This window comes from Cydia fagiglandana, chromosome 5 (genome assembly GCF_963556715.1).
Source record: "Cydia fagiglandana chromosome 5, ilCydFagi1.1, whole genome shotgun sequence".
NCBI lineage: Eukaryota > Metazoa > Arthropoda > Insecta > Lepidoptera > Tortricidae > Cydia > Cydia fagiglandana.
The window spans coordinates 13,046,023-13,063,882 of NC_085936.1; the positions used below are offsets into that span (position 1 = coordinate 13,046,023).

Below are 17,860 nucleotides of genomic sequence, written 5' to 3' on the forward strand. Positions count from 1 at the left end.
CACGCCGCCCGCCGCCTACACCCGACCCACTGCCCCAGGTGAGTCGCTGTCTCCATACTGCATGCGCCACGCGCACCCCGCGCGCCAGGAGCCGCGCCCCGGCCACCGCCGCGCCAGGCACAAGTACACGCCGCCCGCCGCCTACACCCGACCCACTGCCCCAGGTGAGTCGCTGTCTCCATACTGCATGCGCCACGCGCACCCCGCGCGCCAGGAGCCGCGCCCCGGCCACCGCCGCGCCAGGCACAAGTACACGCCGCCCGCCGCCTACACCCGACCCACTGCCCCAGGTGAGTCGCTGTCTCCATACTGCATGCGCCACGCGCACCCCGCGCGCCAGGAGCCGCGCCCCGGCCACCGCCGCGCCAGGCACAAGTACACGCCGCCCGCCGCCTACACCCGACCCACTGCCCCAGGTGAGTCGCTGTCTCCATACTGCATGCGCCACGCGCACCCCGCGCGCCAGGAGCCGCGCCCCGGCCACCGCCGCGCCAGGCACAAGTACACGCCGCCCGCCGCCTACACCCGACCCACTGCCCCAGGTGAGTCGCTGTCTCCATACTGCATGCGCCACGCGCACCCCGCGCGCCAGGAGCCGCGCCCCGGCCACCGCCGCGCCAGGCACAAGTACACGCCGCCCGCCGCCTACACCCGACCCACTGCCCCAGGTGAGTCGCTGTCTCCATACTGCATGCGCCACGCGCACCCCGCGCGCCAGGAGCCGCGCCCCGGCCACCGCCGCGCCAGGCACAAGTACACGCCGCCCGCCGCCTACACCCGACCCACTGCCCCAGGTGAGTCGCTGTCTCCATACTGCATGCGCCACGCGCACCCCGCGCGCCAGGAGCCGCGCCCCGGCCACCGCCGCGCCAGGCACAAGTACACGCCGCCCGCCGCCTACACCCGACCCACTGCCCCAGGTGAGTCGCTGTCTCCATACTGCATGCGCCACGCGCACCCCGCGCGCCAGGAGCCGCGCCCCGGCCACCGCCGCGCCAGGCACAAGTACACGCCGCCCGCCGCCTACACCCGACCCACTGCCCCAGGTGAGTCGCTGTCTCCATACTGCATGCGCCACGCGCACCCCGCGCGCCAGGAGCCGCGCCCCGGCCACCGCCGCGCCAGGCACAAGTACACGCCGCCCGCCGCCTACACCCGACCCACTGCCCCAGGTGAGTCGCTGTCTCCATACTGCATGCGCCACGCGCACCCCGCGCGCCAGGAGCCGCGCCCCGGCCACCGCCGCGCCAGGCACAAGTACACGCCGCCCGCCGCCTACACCCGACCCACTGCCCCAGGTGAGTCGCTGTCTCCATACTGCATGCGCCACGCGCACCCCGCGCGCCAGGAGCCGCGCCCCGGCCACCGCCGCGCCAGGCACAAGTACACGCCGCCCGCCGCCTACACCCGACCCACTGCCCCAGGTGAGTCGCTGTCTCCATACTGCATGCGCCACGCGCACCCCGCGCGCCAGGAGCCGCGCCCCGGCCACCGCCGCGCCAGACACAAGTACACGCCGCCCGCCGCCTACACCCGACCCACTGCCCCAGGTGAGTCGCTGTCTCCATACTGCATGCGCCACGCGCACCCCGCGCGCCAGGAGCCGCGCCCCGGCCACCGCCGCGCCAGACACAAGTACACGCCGCCCGCCGCCTACACCCGACCCACTGCCCCAGGTGAGTCGCTGTCTCCATACTGCATGCGCCACGCGCACCCCGCGCGCCAGGAGCCGCGCGCGCCGCGCCCCGGCCACCGCCGCGCCAGGCACAAGTACACGCCGCCCGCCGCCTACACCCGACCCACTGCCCCAGGTGAGTCGCTGTCTCCATACTGCATGCGCCACGCGCACCCCGCGCGCCAGGAGCCGCGCCCCGGCCACCGCCGCGCCAGGCACAAGTACACGCCGCCCGCCGCCTACACCCGACCCACTGCCCCTGGTGAGTCGCTGTCTCCATACTGCATGCGCCACGCGCACCCCGCGCGCCAGGAGCCGCGCCCCGGCCACCGCCGCGCCAGGCACAAGTACACGCCGCCCGCCGCCTACACCCGACCCACTGCCCCAGGTGAGTCGCTGTCTCCATACTGCATGCGCCACGCGCACCCCGCGCGCCAGGAGCCGCGCCCCGGCCACCGCCGCGCCAGGCACAAGTACACGCCGCCCGCCGCCTACACCCGACCCACTGCCCCAGGTGAGTCGCTGTCTCCATACTGCATGCGCCACGCGCACCCCGCGCGCCAGGAGCCGCGCTCCGGCCACCGCCGCGCCAGGCACAAGTACACGCCGCCCGCCGCCTACACCCGACCCACTGCCCCAGGTGAGTCGCTGTCTCCATACTGCATGCGCCACGCGCACCCCGCGCGCCAGGAGCCGCGCCCCGGCCACCGCCGCGCCAGGCACAAGTACACGCCGCCCGCCGCCTACACCCGACCCACTGCCCCTGGTGAGTCGCTGTCTCCATACTGCATGCGCCACGCGCACCCCGCGCGCCAGGAGCCGCGCCCCGGCCACCGCCGCGCCAGGCACAAGTACACGCCGCCCGCCGCCTACACCCGACCCACTGCCCCAGGTGAGTCGCTGTCTCCATACTGCATGCGCCACGCGCACCCCGCGCGCCAGGAGCCGCGCCCCGGCCACCGCCGCGCCAGGCACAAGTACACGCCGCCCGCCGCCTACACCCGACCCACTGCCCCAGGTGAGTCGCTGTCTCCATACTGCATGCGCCACGCGCACCCCGCGCGCCAGGAGCCGCGCCCCGGCCACCGCCGCGCCAGACACAAGTACACGCCGCCCGCCGCCTACACCCGACCCACTGCCCCTGGTGAGTCGCTGTCTCCATACTGCATGCGCCACGCGCACCCCGCGCGCCAGGAGCCGCGCCCCGGCCACCGCCGCGCCAGGCACAAGTACACGCCGCCCGCCGCCTACACCCGACCCACTGCCCCAGGTGAGTCGCTGTCTCCATACTGCATGCGCCACGCGCACCCCGCGCGCCAGGAGCCGCGCGCGCCGCGCCCCGGCCACCGCCGCGCCAGGCACAAGTACACGCCGCCCGCCGCCTACACCCGACCCACTGCCCCAGGTGAGTCGCTGTCTCCATACTGCATGCGCCACGCGCACCCCGCGCGCCAGGAGCCGCGCCCCGGCCACCGCCGCGCCAGGCACAAGTACACGCCGCCCGCCGCCTACACCCGACCCACTGCCCCAGGTGAGTCGCTGTCTCCATACTGCATGCGCCACGCGCACCCCGCGCGCCAGGAGCCGCGCCCCGGCCACCGCCGCGCCAGGCACAAGTACACGCCGCCCGCCGCCTACACCCGACCCACTGCCCCAGGTGAGTCGCTGTCTCCATACTGCATGCGCCACGCGCACCCCGCGCGCCAGGAGCCGCGCCCCGGCCACCGCCGCGCCAGGCACAAGTACACGCCGCCCGCCGCCTACACCCGACCCACTGCCCCAGGTGAGTCGCTGTCTCCATACTGCATGCGCCACGCGCACCCCGCGCGCCAGGAGCCGCGCCCCGGCCACCGCCGCGCCAGACACAAGTACACGCCGCCCGCCGCCTACACCCGACCCACTGCCCCAGGTGAGTCGCTGTCTCCATACTGCATGCGCCACGCGCACCCCGCGCGCCAGGAGCCGCGCCCCGGCCACCGCCGCGCCAGGCACAAGTACACGCCGCCCGCCGCCTACACCCGACCCACTGCCCCAGGTGAGTCGCTGTCTCCATACTGCATGCGCCACGCGCACCCCGCGCGCCAGGAGCCGCGCGCGCCGCGCCCCGGCCACCGCCGCGCCAGACACAAGTACACGCCGCCCGCCGCCTACACCCGACCCACTGCCCCAGGTGAGTCGCTGTCTCCATACTGCATGCGCCACGCGCACCCCGCGCGCCAGGAGCCGCGCCCCGGCCACCGCCGCGCCAGGCACAAGTACACGCCGCCCGCCGCCTACACCCGACCCACTGCCCCAGGTGAGTCGCTGTCTCCATACTGCATGCGCCACGCGCACCCCGCGCGCCAGGAGCCGCGCCCCGGCCACCGCCGCGCCAGGCACAAGTACACGCCGCCCGCCGCCTACACCCGACCCACTGCCCCAGGTGAGTCGCTGTCTCCATACTGCATGCGCCACGCGCACCCCGCGCGCCAGGAGCCGCGCCCCGGCCACCGCCGCGCCAGGCACAAGTACACGCCGCCCGCCGCCTACACCCGACCCACTGCCCCAGGTGAGTCGCTGTCTCCATACTGCATGCGCCACGCGCACCCCGCGCGCCAGGAGCCGCGCCCCGGCCACCGCCGCGCCAGGCACAAGTACACGCCGCCCGCCGCCTACACCCGACCCACTGCCCCAGGTGAGTCGCTGTCTCCATACTGCATGCGCCACGCGCACCCCGCGCGCCAGGAGCCGCGCCCCGGCCACCGCCGCGCCAGACACAAGTACACGCCGCCCGCCGCCTACACCCGACCCACTGCCCCAGGTGAGTCGCTGTCTCCATACTGCATGCGCCACGCGCACCCCGCGCGCCAGGAGCCGCGCCCCGGCCACCGCCGCGCCAGGCACAAGTACACGCCGCCCGCCGCCTACACCCGACCCACTGCCCCAGGTGAGTCGCTGTCTCCATACTGCATGCGCCACGCGCACCCCGCGCGCCAGGAGCCGCGCCCCGGCCACCGCCGCGCCAGGCACAAGTACACGCCGCCCGCCGCCTACACCCGACCCACTGCCCCTGGTGAGTCGCTGTCTCACTGCTGACGGTATCGTCTTGGGTCGTCCCATTCGTTTTTCGTCAAGTTCTTAAATTAGTCCTATTCTGCTTTCGTCACTCATTCTACATTGAAAGCCACCGACGATTGTGACGAATGTAGAATGAGTGACGAAAGCAGAATAGGACTAATTTAAGAACTTGACGAAAAACGAATGGGACGACCCAAGACGATACCCTGCTGACGACCTACCCTACCCGGATATAAACTAAAAGAATACCTGCCACGCTCGAGCTGTATAGCATTTCACGAGGGTATAACACGTCCATATTACACCATCATCGCTGGCTGGTCCGAGCGGAGCTTCTATGAATTTAGTTTATTTTACAAATCGCTCGCTAGATGACGCCGTTTAGTGTACATATAGTAATAATTGAATCGCGCTATCAAAGACTTGCAGGATTTATTTTTAATACTTATTATGAATGATATTATGATATACTAGATGGTGCCGTTTCTTATTGTCAACATTTTGAACCGCAGTATTAAGATCCCAGACGAGTACGTGTGGATTTTATTTAATATACGAATCGCACACAATTAAGCTGTTCCGTGTAGGGAGTATCCCGTGTCTGACCTGCGCATCTGCTCATAGATTCACGCAAGCATAACGATGTGTTTATTCGGCAGCATCAGCGCCGGCGGGCCCCAGCGCGGGCGGGCGGCGCGCGGAGCCGTACGCGAACGCCTACCCGCTGGCCGCCGCGTACGAGATGCGCTCGCAGAAGGTCTGACACTACGAGTACCCCGGCGGCGGCGGCGGCGGCGGCGGCGCCGGCGCGGCCGACGGCGGCCTCGAGCTGGTGGCGCTGGCGCCCGGCGTGCCGCTGCTGCTCGGCTACGTGCTGCGCGCGCACCCCCCCGCCACCCCCACCCCCGCACACACCGCCACCGTCGCCTCGCAGACCACCATCACCCTGCACTCCCCCGACACGCTCGCCGTCACCAACCCGCAGCGGCAGGCCGATATCTGAACGCTCCTTCTCCCGATTCAATGAATGACACCGGTGAATGGTGTCAAGTCCGGGTTCGACGCTCGGTCGGACCCGATTGTCTTTTGTCGGTCGGCTGGCGGACGGTTTGCCTCGTAATTTACGCGTTGGTCGTCGACGAAACGTGGCGACTGCGAACATTATTAGTGAGTAAAATAATTTTCATGAGATTACGTAAAAGTAGCGTTACATTCCTGGGATTTCTAGTAAACATGTTTCGTCGACGTGGAGGCGCCGCCGATTGTATGAAAAAATGTATTTGAACTCCTACGATATGTTTAGTAAATGAAAAAAAAACATATTCATTTTTTAAACGACTCTAAACTAAACCACCGCATGTAATGTTTCATTAGTATAGTTTTTGGACGTTGAATAACCCCCTAATGTGATAGGGGAGGTTAGTCTTTCTCGACTTAGCGGTGGAAGCAGGAAGCCCCAACACTGTTGTATCCTGTCGCCCTAGTCGTAGGGCGGCATAACCGTAGACCGCTATCAGTAGCATCTCCGCTCGCGTCTACACATTTTAACTTGTACTACTCTCATTCTAATCTTATATTTTAGCGCTGATATAATCTATCAAGTTCAGACACTTTATTTTGTCGTGAATTGAAGTTTTATATCAGCGATATTTGGGTCGATAATTAAAAATGTGTTCTCTCAAATTATTCCTTTCCATTAGAATATATGACAACGCGCAATATTGGTTTAATTGGTAAGAACTATGTTTGCTCAATCAAAAAGATATATGTACCTCCTCTATTCTATGTATACTGCGAGCTCAAAGTGTGTCGATCGATTACTTCATTTACGTATTATGTTGGTTTAAGAATGAAATTATCTTTGAATTCACTAAGCCCCCAAGCCCGGGCTTTATAAAGATCCGTTACTAAATATCTCTGACGGTAACTATGAGTATATCGGCAACTTCATATGTTTATCATCAAAGCGGATTTTACTCAAGTATTTTTATAAATCCCAGAGTAAAAGGCGTATCTTAACGAGCCAGTGATACTTTAACTACACGATAATAATGGATTGTCAGAGCTGCTTATACAACAGGCATTTATGTATATTTTTGTATATAAATGAAGTAAAGAGTAAATAAAAAGCTATTATGTAAAAATATCAAACAATTGTAACTGAATACCAATACTAGTTAGTGTATAACGCATTGTTTTACTGGAATCTCCGTAATCGTAATTTTATAATCTATTTTTATTGTATTTTATTGTAAGGGGACGCGGAGGTGCCATTATACCAATTTTATAATTCCATTTGTTGAATTGATGTTCTTTTGTATTTGTTCTTAGCAAACTTTTATTGAACATTCGATTTGAACAACGTAACGCCCATTTTAGTTGTGTCTCAAACATTTGGACAAACTACAGTATGTAGTAATCATCACAACTTTGTTATTACTATTAAAATAATGCCATATTCACGTAAACACTGCCAAGCGCTTTTTCTACTTATGCGCTGTGTGATAAGTACCAGACATAGTTGAAATTAGTGAAGTGTAAATGTTTAGTTAGACACTACCGCGGTTAGATTAGTGTGTTCAACTGCCCTTATTTCCGAATACCAGATTTCATACATGATTTTCAAAGGTCCTTTTAAACACCAAACCAGAACTTCCAACATAATGTAAGTTCCCTATTATCCAAGTATTAAGAAATTTGGTATTTCGGAAATTCTTGACTTGGGTGTTTAGTAAATCGGAAATTTTTAGGTTCGTGGGCCAAGAGCCGCAACTGAAGCGAGTTCAGCCAACGAACCAGTGTTGTGACAACTAGCGGGTGGAATATTTTAGGTTGTAACTCTTCAATCTCTTGAATCATTCCGGTCACACCATTGCATTATACATGAATGATTATTTAAGTGTCTCACGGATAGTAACTTGGTACTTTTGGCTATCTGCATAAAAAATAACTAATTCTAAATACATATTCGCACCCGCTGAAGATAATACGTTCTAACAATGTCCTGAAATTATTGAAGTCACTGGAAGCTTCATGGGCTCAAATGTTTCCAAATTCTGCATTTAGTCTTCCTAAGGACTTGTACTTTTTTGTATTCGTTAAATGTTATTTTTAAGTAGATTGTAAATTATAAAAAAAAAACAACAGTATTGCCAAATGATCAAATAATTAAATTAGACTGAAAATCTTACAATGTTGTTATGGTGTTCGTGATTATGCGTTCTCTTAGTTACCTCGGTCGTCGCGCGCCGTGGTTTGTTTTCTTCGTGTTACTGGCAAACACAAACTTGCATATCACATTATAACGTTTACTCTATTACATGATATACCTACCTGTAATATACGATTACGATTGTTTGGTCGGTCGTTTCAGTTGATCTCTTTGATAGACGATATACGTTAATGGTCATACATACTACGCGTAGAGTTAACTTTCCGTCGTGCAAGCCAAAGAGCATGATGTATTTTTTATGTTTTCTATACATTTAATGTTAAGGGTCAATCTTATAAGTATACCATAGTAATGCCATTTTATTAGTGAATATCGAAACAATACGCGAATTCTCATAACTGTACTATAACATTGTATATTTGTATGTAAACCGAGAGGGTAATGTTTCCGATGTAGAGCGACTTGACCAATTGTGTAAAGATGGATCACGTAACCATCGCCGTAGTACTCAATGGCATTATTTCTCCTAAGTATAAGCTAGATTACCGTAATAGATTATTTAAAAGACAATGTGAATATTTTTAATTAATGAGATGAATGTTACAACATGTGATTTCAAAATAATAAAAAAAAACAATAAATTTTACATTAAATGTGGCATTTTTATTGCTTAGTATTAGATCCTTGAAATGAAACAAATGATATTAGGTATTTCATATTTGTTTTTAATTAATAATATGTAAGTATTATGTATTTACACGCTGGGTATAAAACTGTATACTTGTATAGTGTGTACGGATTTACACTAAACCTAACATACATTGCGGATTCTAGGACGCAGCCCGGACATAATTTTACTTACACATAGAACCGAGGCAAGCACTCGAATAAATACAGTATTTAAATTACACAAGTGTTACAGTATTCAAGTCACTGTCATGACATGATTGTTGTTAAGATTGTATTACATATCAGTCGCTACGTATTTTGTAGATCAACACTAAAGACTCCTCGTTGCTTGCGGAAAAGAGTAAGGGGCGTTTACGCTAGGTCAGTTGCCGCTTTCGGCTTACACAGCCAGAAAAACAAAAGACGTCTAATGTATTCCTGTTAGATGAGGATACTGGACTGGATACTAATTCTGGTTGCATCATATACTGTTTTGTCTTGTACACATACCAAGATTATTTTACCAACGTTCGAAACTTTGACAGCGACGGATGACCTAGCGAAAACGCACCGAGTAAATAAGTTAGCCTACTAAGGTATAAAAGCTTTTGAAGAATGTTTCACTAACACTTTTATCAGTAAAAATATTCAATTCCTGGCGTCCATGGCAGAGGCTATCCCGAATTTATTATCATCCAATTAATTAGTATGACTTTCGAAGTTGTTCATACTATTTTTTGTAAGACGACCAAGGCGGGCAGTTGTTTAAATTAAATAAGTATAGCAAGTAACATAATAAATTGAATCTCTTAGTATACCTAACAGCTTAAATAATAAAATATTTCTTATTCATAATTACAAACACGACAGGAATATTCGGAACAGTCTTTTTAACAGAATGTAGGTGTGGAATAAGTATAGTAGTAGGTACCTAACGTTTATTATAGCATCTGATGACGAATACATCATTTACCTACTTGTAACGTTAAATTGAATAACGTATGCAATTAGAATTCAGTGGCTATCAATCAGTGTTGGCTGAACGTTAATGTGATTGACCATTAACCATTACAAATTAAACCGTAAACGGTAACGGACGGTTACATTTTACGGTTCAATTTGTAATGGTTATTAGTCAATTGCATTAACGTTTCGGGTAATACTGGTGGTATAGCCTTATATATACTTAGAAGAGTTGTAACAGATTTAATTTCAATCATTCAAGTGGCTCGCTCTTTCGTATGACACAATCAAATGCAAAATCACTACCGAATGAAATAAATGCAATTGAAAAAGCTCATCGAAATTTTATAAGTGCAACAAAGGCGGGATTTCATAAATTATATTAATTACCTAAATTGTTAAATTTATCTACAACAATAAAGTATAAAAAAATTGACGCATTTTATAAATCGAATGCTCAACTTACAATTGTCTTTCATGTCTTTCATTGCCTTACAAATATTATTACGAATGCAAAAGCACTTGTTCTTGCTTGTAAACCTCATGATAAGCATTACGTATCAGTACATATGGGAAACAAGACTCCAACAAATCCATAGTCAAGAATGGTGACTCCTGAACTATGAGATCGAGCAGCAAGTAAACAGATTCACGATTTTTGATGGCTTCTTTGTCCGTTTCTTGTCCCAGACGTAATAGGGACGAAGATGCGAGAGCCAGAAATTCCTTCATGCGATCCTCAATATCGCCTTGCCCACATATAGTAAACAATGCTCCAAATATGTGATTGATCGCAGGTGCCATGCAGTGAATGTTGTTCGCGTGGCCTTCGAGAGACGGTCTGTAGAAGGATCCCTCACTGCGCGCGAGTCTCGGAAGCGACACGGCCACGAACACCATCAGCAGACACACCACTAGGTGTTCCTCCTCTTCCTGTTCGGCTTTGTTCTGCCGCAGCGCGGACGCTAAAGTAGGGTCCACTTTGCAGGACAAGCCTGCGGCGGAACACATCTCCGATATCACCCGCATGGGGTCGCCGCTGGGAAGCTGCTGCTGAAAGTCTTTAATAGAACTTATCAGGAAGGGAATTCGCCGTTCCAATACATCAAGCAACGACTCTTGCGCCACTTGGCGGAAGCTCAAGATTACGCCAATTATTGTCATCCTTTGCAAAACATTGTCCACATGTTGCAGCCTTCTGAACTGTTCTCTCATTATTTCCGGTTTATCAAAGTTAGTTCTGAGCATCTGAAGTACTTCTTTGTTCTGAACTACAAGTTTCTTCAGCTCCTGGACTTGGCTCGATATGTGCCACATCAAGGTTTCGCTCAGTAACTTCATACCGTACGGCCCGATGAGTTCAGCCAGGGCTCGCAGTTCATTAATATCGGAATATTCTTCAGCGTTGAATGGAATGGCCCCTTCTGCGGTCAGGCTCACAAACGCCTTCTGGTTCATCGAAAAACAGATGCTCCCGGCACTTACTCTTCTTAGTAAGATTTCAGAATACCACTGCGTGTATAACGACGCAATCGTCTTCTCCCCGTGGCTATCCATATTTTGCGTTTGTTGTAGCAGGCAGTTGTTGAACACTCTTGTAATATCGATGTGCACGTAATTCTCGACGCTTTGCAATACGTTCATGTATGCCTTGACACTAACCAGTAACTCTGACGGCTTCGCAATTTCACTGGTGTCTTGGTTGAACATGACCATTCCAACCAACGCCTTCGAGAATCTGTTCTCTAAATGCTGATGAAGATACTCCCGGGGAGCGAATGTGTATTCCCAAACATTAACAGTAGTGCAGTAGTTAATGGCAAAGCAAAGTTCTGTCAGCGCCATGTGTAGCTTGTCCATGGTGGTCAATTCCTCTCTAGTCTTTCTGTAACTCTCTGCTCCAGGCTTAACAATTTCAATCGTGTTTTTCTTATTCTTGTCTTTCTTTTTCCTGTTTGCCAAATGGGCAATTGTTTGTGCGCAGTGTTTCGGAAGCAACTTGTCGCTCATTGTGCATTGCTCGTCACAGATCGTTGTGATAATATTTTTTGCCTCTTTTGCCATCTCATCCAGGTATATATTTACCACCGATAAACTGCGTTCTCGAATATGATGTCTTTCTTCAGGGCATAACTCATGTGTGCAGTTCTGGAAGTGACTACAAATCAAGGGAAATGCAATGATATACCTGTTTTGAGCAGGGAATTCGAGGCACATGTGGAATTGGCTCTCGAATATCTTACTGTAAAAACAGAACAGGGACAAATCTGATGTTTCGACCATTATTTCATCGAGATTGTCAACCATTTTAGTATGGAAGACCATTTTGTCTATAAATTGCGCTAGCTCTCTATGATCAACCAGATTCAAAGGAGTTTTGGCAACCGAAGTGTAGGCCTGCAATCTGAACCAGTCCAATCGGAAAGCTCGGAAATCAAAGAGTTCGTTATCTTCAACCTGCTTGACGTTCATATTGGCAGCAGTATTGCACAGAGATGACAGTATAATACTTTCATCCTCTGGACAGACTTGGAGATTTTGTATCATTAGATTCAAAGCCACAGCATCAAATCCAGACAGATACTGGACATAGTATCTCTGCATAACTTGGCTGTATTTTCGAACCAACGCTCTTAACTCTTCCATGTGGAAGAGTAGCTCTGGGAGCTGACGGTCTACCAAGTCTTCGGCAGCCTTGCCTTTCACTTTCTGCGGTGGATTATCATTGTGGCGCAACAGCCAGAACACTTCGTCACGAGCGTAGCATAGACCGATAAATATTAACAGGGCTTTCGGACCCAACAGACCAGGCTGGTCAGTCAAGATGAGACCAAGTTCCTTTAGGGCTGTTCGTAAGAATTTTCGTCTTTCTCTGTGCTTATAGCCTGCCTTCTGTACAGCGTGGTGATAACAATCTTTTACTTCAGATACTCTTTTTCCGTAGCTTTTTATTCCATCAAAGAAACTTTGAATGTACGTGTGAATGTAGATCACCTCATCACGGAATAGTGCCAGAACCCAACCGGACTCCAAGGCACTTACCCACATCTTATTGGCATGATCTTGCGAAAGCATTTGATGACAAAGCGCAAAACCAAATATGACCCATCTCTCCAAGGATTCCAATGATACATATTCACAAGACATCGTGTTCGTTTCCGACGGTTTAAGGAGTTGCGCCGGATTGCTAACTAAACTCAACTTCTGCTCTGATCTCCAGTGTTCTGCAGTCATATTTCTAGCTGGATACACATGCCACAAGGAATTTAAGGCACTGGCCAATAATTTTTGATGGGGAGCAAATTCCTCTGACAGTTTTTTTAATGGAGCGTCGTAGTCAACAATCAGTTGTCCCAATCGCGGGAAACTGGCATCTATTTGGTTGTGGACCATTTCATGCGCGGCATTAAAAAGACCCAATACTGCTTTGCGGTCTTCAACGCGAGAGAGCAAGATCATCAAGGATACGTAAGTTGTGACCAAGTCCAGGTAATTCTTTGTCAGCTCGAAGTTGAGAGTCAAGTCAAGCGTAACTTGACACGCCGCCATTGTGTTGAGTAGATCACTAACATTATCTTTGAAATCTAAAAGATCTACAAAGGTGTAGTAATATAATGAGAGAGACTTGATTATGTCATTTCTTATTTGGGAAATGGCTTGAAGGCCCTTCACGTCAATGTTGGGGAATCTTCGGACAATGTGTTTGATTGATGATTCAAGAGTTTTGTCGGATAAGAATGCAGGTTTGGATTTAGCATCTCCACAGGCTTTCTTGATGTTGTAGATCCGCGTGAGCATACCAATGCCGCGATCGTTGAGGATTATGAGCTTCTCCGCCAGCTTCTGCTGGCTGATGTGGACTGACCTCGACATTGTAGACATGTTTACTGTAAAAAAAAAAATATTTTTGAAATAATAGCCACTACCTCAAACTTTGCATACATCTCAGTGTTTACAGTAAGTAGACATGAGTGCAGTGGTAGAATGTTAAAAATACCCCTTAGGCAAGCATTAAGCATACATTTGCTTCAAATTGCAGGGACAGGACAGGGGTTAAAATTGTAATAAAACAGGTAAGCATGAATCAACTTCTATACACGCCAAATCGAGTTCTATTAATATCTTACTATCCATTATTATTCACAACGACGGGACATAAGCAAGTTGAAAAATCGATCTTGAGTATTGCGTGTTGACCTATATTATAGGGTTGCCAACCGTACTATATTATATAGTATTGTACTATATTTTGGCTCTCTGTAGTATATACTTTTGGAAAAATATATAGTACGCTAAAATACTATATTTCCGAATACCCGTATATTACACTCATGTTTAGTATTTTATCTAAAAGTACAATATTTTTTGAAATGTCCTATATGTTTGATGCCTTATTCTGGAAAATACTATATTCCACCAAAAAAAAGTTGGCAACCCTACCTATATAGTGGCATTACGCAAAGGGTTCAAGTTTATACAACAAGACCAAGTGCGGGTAGTTCGAAAAACTCGCAAGATGTTGATGTCAACTTTAGCCAGTCTTCTCCGAGACCAAAGAGCATATAATCACTACCTACGTTTCCGAGACCACGGGGACAACGCCCACCTCGAAACGAAACGTCGGAGGTAAATTTAACATATTTAGTGCCGAAAACCCGACTATCGGGTATTTTATGATTTCGTTCCCAGGCCGGGCGTCCCGACGGTTGGGATCGTGGTACTAGTGCTTTATATGACGAAATTGCTGTGGCCTAACGCGGACGTCTTGTTTGGCTGAGTTGCAATGAAAACTTAATTTTACGCGATTAAGTCTCATCGTGGTAAATAATAATTAGTAAAAATCGTAAAGTTTAAATCAGTATCTTACCCATAATTAAACATTAAATATACAACGTGTCCCAAAATGCAACGATAAGCTGGCACCAGAAGATGGACCTGCCATGACTACTCGAGGAAAAAAATAAGAAAAATTATATCTCAATTGTCATCGACCATATCAATGACATGGTCGTTAAAAATACCATTAGGGGTGTCGAATTTTTTTTTTTTGTAATTCCATAATAAATTTAAATATATTTTTTTAATTTTATTTCCTTGAGTAGTCATGAGCAGTGGTCTATTTTATAAAGCTACAAGTTACAATTTACAAGCGGAAGTCCCGTTCTAACACATAGGGTTAGAAAGAGACTTCCACTTGTAAATTGTAACTTGTAGCTTTATAAAATAGGTCTCAGGTCCATCTTCTGGTGTCAGCTTATCGTTGAATTTTGGGAGACGTTGTATACTAAAACCCTTTTGGGTATTTAAAATAAAGCTAATTAGCGTAAAAACAAAGCTAATTGCAAAAAACTGATGTGGCTGGCAACATTGCCTAATAATATAGACATTCATTCATCATACATTCTGATAAATAACATAAATTTAGCACCTTGAGATGTCCCAGGTCCCAGGGAGCATATAATCTACTGGAAATAACACAAATAGACCTATTTATACTATTGATATCCTGTTTATGAACAATAGGTACATTTTAGCCTAATGTTGGCTTTTAGTTAACTTTTTGATAAAAATCGCATTTGTTGATTCAATATTTGAACAATAGCTTATAATTTAGAATTAACTAATGATAATGACTCACAGGCCGCGTCACACAGATAACTTCGCAAGCAGCTAAAAAAAAAATTTATTTGTTTCTCTATGTGTTTTAACTATTTTGGGGATAATTAATTTCACTTTCTGCACTAATTGATTCTGCATGGGCTAAATTAAAATAAACAAAACACAATTATGAACCTGTAATATATAAAAAATTTAATAGTTATTTACGATACATGTGCGGAAAAGAGGAAATTCGAAACAAATAAATTAAAACATGACCAAAGGGAGTGTTTTAAATCGACACAAGTTGCGAATTACCTTTAAACTTTTAACATGCACATGGAAAGTTAGGACCACATGTACTGTAAAATATATAACAATAAAGTACAAAAGAAATACACTAAGATTTAGAAAATGCTCAGTTATTAAGGTAATTTTTTTTATTTGATTGAATGGACATTTGTTTTGTATAAGTAACACAACAAATGAGAAAAAACAAAATATTTATGATATATGAAATGAAATCACATGGCAATAACAGAGGTCTACATTGCTAATAACCTAATCTACCTAAACCCATCTGCACTATACCCAATTCTAAAGTTCCTATCATGCTTGCGCATTGCCACACTGAATAAAGACGGAAAACTCAAATTTAAACTGTTCTGAAAGATACTAACATTAAACTTATTTTATTGTTAGTCCTTGAAAAGGGGGACCTAGGTTCTTCCAAACATGTCGCACGAGTGACTAAAACACGTGAGTTAACCCGTAAAATTGGCTTAAGATGGACAACTCTTCAACAATTCAAGACCCGGAATAGAAATTATTTTCTCTATGAGATGTCCACACAGTTTCTTAACCCATCCAATAAATAAAAAATAAAATAAAAAAGCCCTTTATTCATTGTAAAGTGTTTACATAAAAAATTGAAAATAAAACTATGACTTATAATATGTGTTTTACTAATGAATCCCTAGTGGGTAAAGGCCTCCTCCGTTGCCATGCCCATCCAACACCAAACACAATTTTTTTTATGTGATAGTCAGCAAACGAGCAGACGAGCCGCCTGATGGGAAGCGGTCATCGTCGCCCATGGACATAAGCAACATCACAGGAGCCACTTAAGCGTTGCCGACCCTTGAGAACCCTAAATACCCGCTTCTTGAAGAATCCCATGTCGTAGCGCAAAGGAAATACCTCAGTCAATATGATTGTTTGTATGTCCAACATTCATACCTTATCAGAAAGTGACAATGTAAGAAAGAAAAAATAAACAAATTGGGGCTTAACTTCATATACTAACAATTACAATTATGCATTTACCATGAAAAACAACAAATTCAATAGAAAATTGGATTAGGAATGTGTGGTATGAAATAATAAAGCATAGATTGTGTGTATGAGGTCACCAGCTCACTAATAGCCTTGTTGATTGAATGAAACAAATTACTATTACTACCGACCGACGCAACATTAGTGTAAATAAGTGATAATCAAAATAGTTCACACTATGAGATCCTATACAGTATTATACACCTAATAAAAGAGCTAATATTAACCCTATGTTAGTTTGCCTGGGTCCCGGAAGGCTGAAATCAGCACCACTCGGCGGATATTGAGTTCGATAAACATTCCTGGGAACCACAGTCAGAGGTATTTAGAACTTACTTGTAAATGCAACACGACAGCTCAAATACTAGCGGGAGTTGATCATGTTCCACCTTTATCAAAAATCACTTGATTGTGCACATAATTTATCCGAAAAAATAGATTTAATCATAAAATAAGTAACAGGGAGTGTCTTCTCTGCACTGGTTGACAAATTGATTTGACAGTTGTTACGGGGTTGCTGCTGTGATGAAGGACGCCTGAGCAGTATTATTATGAAAGCCCTGCTACACGGTCGCCGACAAGCCTACTAACCGTCTGACCTTGGTCTGTCCTTGGTATGTGGGTCCGTCTGAGTCGTCCGGCTAGACGGTGGCAGACCACAGTGTGTTCAGAACTCGCGGACGGACAACACGTAATGCAAGCGCACAAAATGGCCCCGAACCTTTCAGAAAGTTGGCGTGGCAAAACGTGGCATTAAGTACCTACTCAGTGGCGTATGGCCCTAAGGGCGGCGTATGCCACCCCTGGCGGATTGCATTTTGTTTTTCTTCCTTGACTTCTGGGGCGGCAAAACTTATTGGCCGGGGCGCCAAATTTCATAACCTACTCATACTAGTGCAATGACAAAAAAATAAGTTTTTGGCAAAAATTTAATTTTTGGTACAAGCTTTTATCGCTGACTGTACTTTTCTTTCCACAGGCAACTAATACTCGTCAAGATGATTCTAAAAACCCCAAACACAATTAGGTCGCGTTGTTCTAACACAGGGTTCCTATGGCCACCTCCTGTCTCCATCATCAGATCAGCTCTATGATACCATAATAATGCATTGTCACCCGACTTATATATGTATGCAAATTTTCAGCTCCATCGGAAACTAGAAAGTGAGTCTAATTTAACTTGCTTGTACTTATACGCAAGCGACCGGCCAGTCAGTGATTACCCCCAGTATTAACTCTATAATGATAAGTGAAGTTACTGAGCTTGAAATTAATACACTTATCCGCCAAATGAAAAATAAAATGAGTTTTGGTATGGATGAAATTCCTGCGGTTTTAATTAAATTATGCTCAAATGAATTAGTACTGCCTTTACGCCTCCTAATAAACCA

The 17,860-nt window shown here is 48.7% G+C and overlaps 3 protein-coding genes across 5 annotated transcripts in view; 1 reads left to right on the forward strand and 2 right to left on the reverse strand.

The window, feature by feature from the left end:
- LOC134664567 (disintegrin and metalloproteinase domain-containing protein 10) overlaps window positions 1-8,557 on the forward strand; it is a 91,638-nt gene extending 83,081 nt beyond the window's left edge. The window contains exon 16 of the mRNA XM_063521281.1: window positions 5,392-8,557. Coding sequence (XP_063377351.1) covers window positions 5,392-5,495 — 104 coding nt within the window. The 3' untranslated portion in view covers window positions 5,496-8,557. The remainder of the gene's footprint in view (window positions 1-5,391) is intronic.
- Window positions 1-17,860, reverse strand: part of LOC134664543 (juvenile hormone esterase-like) — a 178,842-nt gene that overhangs the window by 88,616 nt on the left and 72,366 nt on the right. The gene's annotated exons all lie outside the window — the stretch shown is intronic.
- LOC134664536 (membrane-associated protein Hem) lies at window positions 8,609-16,970 on the reverse strand. 3 transcript variants are annotated; one of them, XR_010098263.1, is made up of 3 exons: window positions 16,806-16,970; window positions 9,117-13,423; window positions 8,609-9,061 (listed from the first exon to the last, which is right to left on the reverse strand). XR_010098263.1 is itself a non-coding variant. In XM_063521232.1 (2 exons), exon 2 carries the CDS (start codon window positions 13,416-13,418, stop codon window positions 10,041-10,043), a length of 3,378 nt encoding a protein of 1,125 aa, XP_063377302.1. In that variant the 5' UTR covers window positions 13,419-13,423; window positions 16,806-16,970; the 3' UTR covers window positions 8,609-10,040. The 3 variants fall into 3 exon arrangements, 2 of the variants coding, with proteins under 2 accessions (XP_063377302.1, XP_063377303.1); XM_063521232.1 differs by having other exon boundaries at window positions 8,609-13,423; XM_063521233.1 differs by lacking the exon at window positions 16,806-16,970 and adding an exon at window positions 16,697-16,748 and having other exon boundaries at window positions 8,609-13,423.

Excerpts from the sequence above, each read along its gene's own strand:
- LOC134664536 (XM_063521232.1), bottom strand. The coding sequence starts at position 13,418 with ATGTCTACAATGTCGAGGTCAGTCCACATCAGCCAGCAGAAGCTGGCG.